Source organism: Montipora foliosa, chromosome 2, assembly GCF_036669935.1.
Source record: "Montipora foliosa isolate CH-2021 chromosome 2, ASM3666993v2, whole genome shotgun sequence".
NCBI lineage: Eukaryota > Metazoa > Cnidaria > Anthozoa > Scleractinia > Acroporidae > Montipora > Montipora foliosa.
The window spans coordinates 45,110,314-45,112,813 of record NC_090870.1 but is presented as its reverse complement, the minus strand read 5'-3'; the positions used below and the strand labels follow the sequence as shown (position 1 = coordinate 45,112,813).

Sequence of the window (2,500 nt, the reverse complement as noted above, 5' to 3'; positions counted from 1 at the left end):
GAACGTGAACCAAGTAGAATACATGCAGTACCAGTGAAGAAGCTAAAGCGACTGTCGAAGAAGAATCGAAGCTGCAAACGTTTGTTCTTTATAAAATTAGGAAAAATACACGAATGTCATCTAAAATTCATCGCTATGTTAAATTTAAATCGAGGTGGAATCGAAAAAGATTTAAAGAGATGCAGAAAGTTAAAAAATATTATTCTTTGTTTACATGTGTTTTACCCTCGTCACTTTTCACGAGTTATAACCACAGCATTAATTATTGTAAGTTTAAACTAAGTTCCGATATAGAGAAGAACCCTGGTCCCATTGTGGACCCCAGTAAAACTATAAGAGCACCTTACAGCCAAGGCAACTTTAGAGTATTTCGTCAAAATGCTGGACAACAGTGTGTTGCGATGAGTACTTTAATTAATATACCACAACAATGGGCGGATTTATTGTGCTAATGCTTTGATACAAATAATTGCTGTTGGCAGAGTTACCATCAATGTTAAGTGTGTTTGATACTGCCTACCAGCTGGTTTCTTACAGTGAGAGCTACACTGGAAATGTTCATGGTAATAGTGCAATCGAGGGATACCATTACTGTATGTCTTTACTTGGAGCTTTCGAATCGCTTATGGCTCAAAGCTATACCTCATTTATTTTAGGAGTAAGATGCATTGTTGTTGGAATCTATTGTTGTAATAATGGTGCTTTTAAAATATTTGATTCTCATGGTAGAGATTTGTATGGAAACAGTCACCCTGAAGGGACATGCGTTCTTTTAGAAGTACCATCTGTAAGTACTTTAGTCCAGTATATTCAAAGTTTGTATCAGATCAGTGATATATTTGAGGTAAAAGGAATAAAAATTGCTAAAGTTAATCTTAATATTGTTGAAAACAACAGCTTTTGTCCTCGTAAGCAGTGTTGTCCACTGGCACTATATTCATTGTGTTACTCTGTCATCAAGCCCTGCAGTTACTGGGATTCTAATACATTAGCTGCTATTGTGAACATTGGGACTAAATTCTACCATGGCTGGTGTATAAACAGTCATCTTACAATCAATGATTTACCTAAATATGTCACCATTTGAGGAGTAAAGGTGAAAGTGAATCTTCATGCCAAAAGTACTGCAGTGATGACCTGTGATTCAACCTTTGCCCCATATACATTTCCAGGATAAATGTATTAGTAAATTTTCGACCTATAATATACATTTGCTCACGAAAATGACTTCCTGTTTCTTCAGTGACGTCAGCATTCCAACGTTTACAAACATTTGTGAGGCTGACAAAATAAAATTTTAAAAATATAAAAACTATGAACTATTACCTTCAAGGCATTGAAATATTTACATGTACGAACTTGTTTCATCAGGGATTCGCTGATTTGAAGTTTGAAGTTCCTACTTATTTAAAACCAACCTTTTACAAAAAAAAAATCAGCAAAGATGATTCAACTTCATCCTAGCATTTCTTAAATAAAACAGAGGAATCGGCCAGAGGATAGGCCGAATATGGCCTCTTGTTCAAATTAAATTTTCACCTTCTTTTCTTTTGGAGGGGAGGGGGTTGTTATTTTTGTTTTATTTATTTGTTTTTGTTTTGCGTTTGTTGGAGCTTCGCTGTAATCTTAATGTACTGCACAAAATTTACTCTAACCAGGCGACACACATAACATGAAACAAAACGTCGGTATTGGATCCTGCAAGACCGTGTGGGCACAAGTCACAAACTGGACAAGCTGTGGACAGGGGAGGTTGAAAAAAGAAAAACGATTTGGGATTAAATGTGTCAAAACCACTTATTGCGCTAAGCAGAACTAGCATGTCTTCCTAATTGCGAGTAGTAATTCACAGCATCAAGCCTTAAGACAAACTAATTAAGCCATGAGCAGTGCATTTCACCGCTCGAATGGCTGCCTAGCAGCTTCTTTGAACCTGTAAATTCTCGTCTGAGAGAACCATAATCAAATCCCTAGAGTCCGTCAGTGAAATCGCTGGCGAAAAAAAACAAACAAACAAACAAACAAAAATGCGTGTTCTAATTACCATAGGAAAGGCAAAGACACTCACAATAAATACATTTACGAGATCCAGCTCAAAAATTTTCCGTTCCTGAGAAAGTCTCTCCCCCTTCCACAATTTGTCACACACATACTGCAATGTCAGCAAAATTAGCCGTCACTTTGACCCACAGCCACTCTGAAAGACACATGGTTCCATTAATGAATTTACATCAATGCAAGAAGTTTATGTTAACGGAATTGACCTATGACTTAATAAGACTGTCCAGGAGCCCATTACATGGGCTCCTGGATGGTCGTGCGTCAACTTTGGTTAACTTTTTAAAGTGCTACTACGACCAAAAAAACAATTCTTCTTGGATTTGAAAACTATGTTAACTAAACACTAAGTGACTCAAGTATACTATGAATAAGTAATCACATGATTTTTCTTCTGCAATTTGGAATAAATAGCACTAAGACTACAAATTGCACTCGCCCT

The 2,500-nt window shown here is 36.6% G+C and overlaps 1 protein-coding gene and 1 long non-coding RNA gene across 10 annotated transcripts in view; one reads left to right on the top strand and one right to left on the bottom strand.

Annotated features, from left to right (window-relative positions):
- The window catches only part of LOC137993255 (uncharacterized), a 16,052-nt gene extending 15,298 nt beyond the window's left edge, over nucleotides 1-754 (top strand). The window contains exon 3 of the long non-coding RNA XR_011121841.1: nucleotides 1-754. This exon is cut by the window's left edge and continues 1,487 nt beyond it. This is a non-coding gene — a long non-coding RNA (uncharacterized lncRNA).
- Nucleotides 1-2,500, bottom strand: part of LOC137993253 (uncharacterized) — a 61,637-nt gene that overhangs the window by 40,230 nt on the left and 18,907 nt on the right. For 7 of the 9 annotated variants that reach the window (XM_068838984.1, XM_068838983.1, XM_068838990.1 and 4 more), the window contains one exon: nucleotides 2,069-2,500. This exon is cut by the window's right edge and continues 1,356 nt beyond it. Coding sequence is in view for 1 of the 9 variants with exons in the window: in XM_068838990.1 (XP_068695091.1) it covers nucleotides 2,069-2,079 (11 nt within the window). In the remaining 8 variants the exon portion in view is untranslated. Of the gene's footprint in view, nucleotides 1-898 lie in introns of those variants that run through there. The other 2 variants (XM_068838987.1, XR_011121840.1) reach the window with 2 other exon arrangements.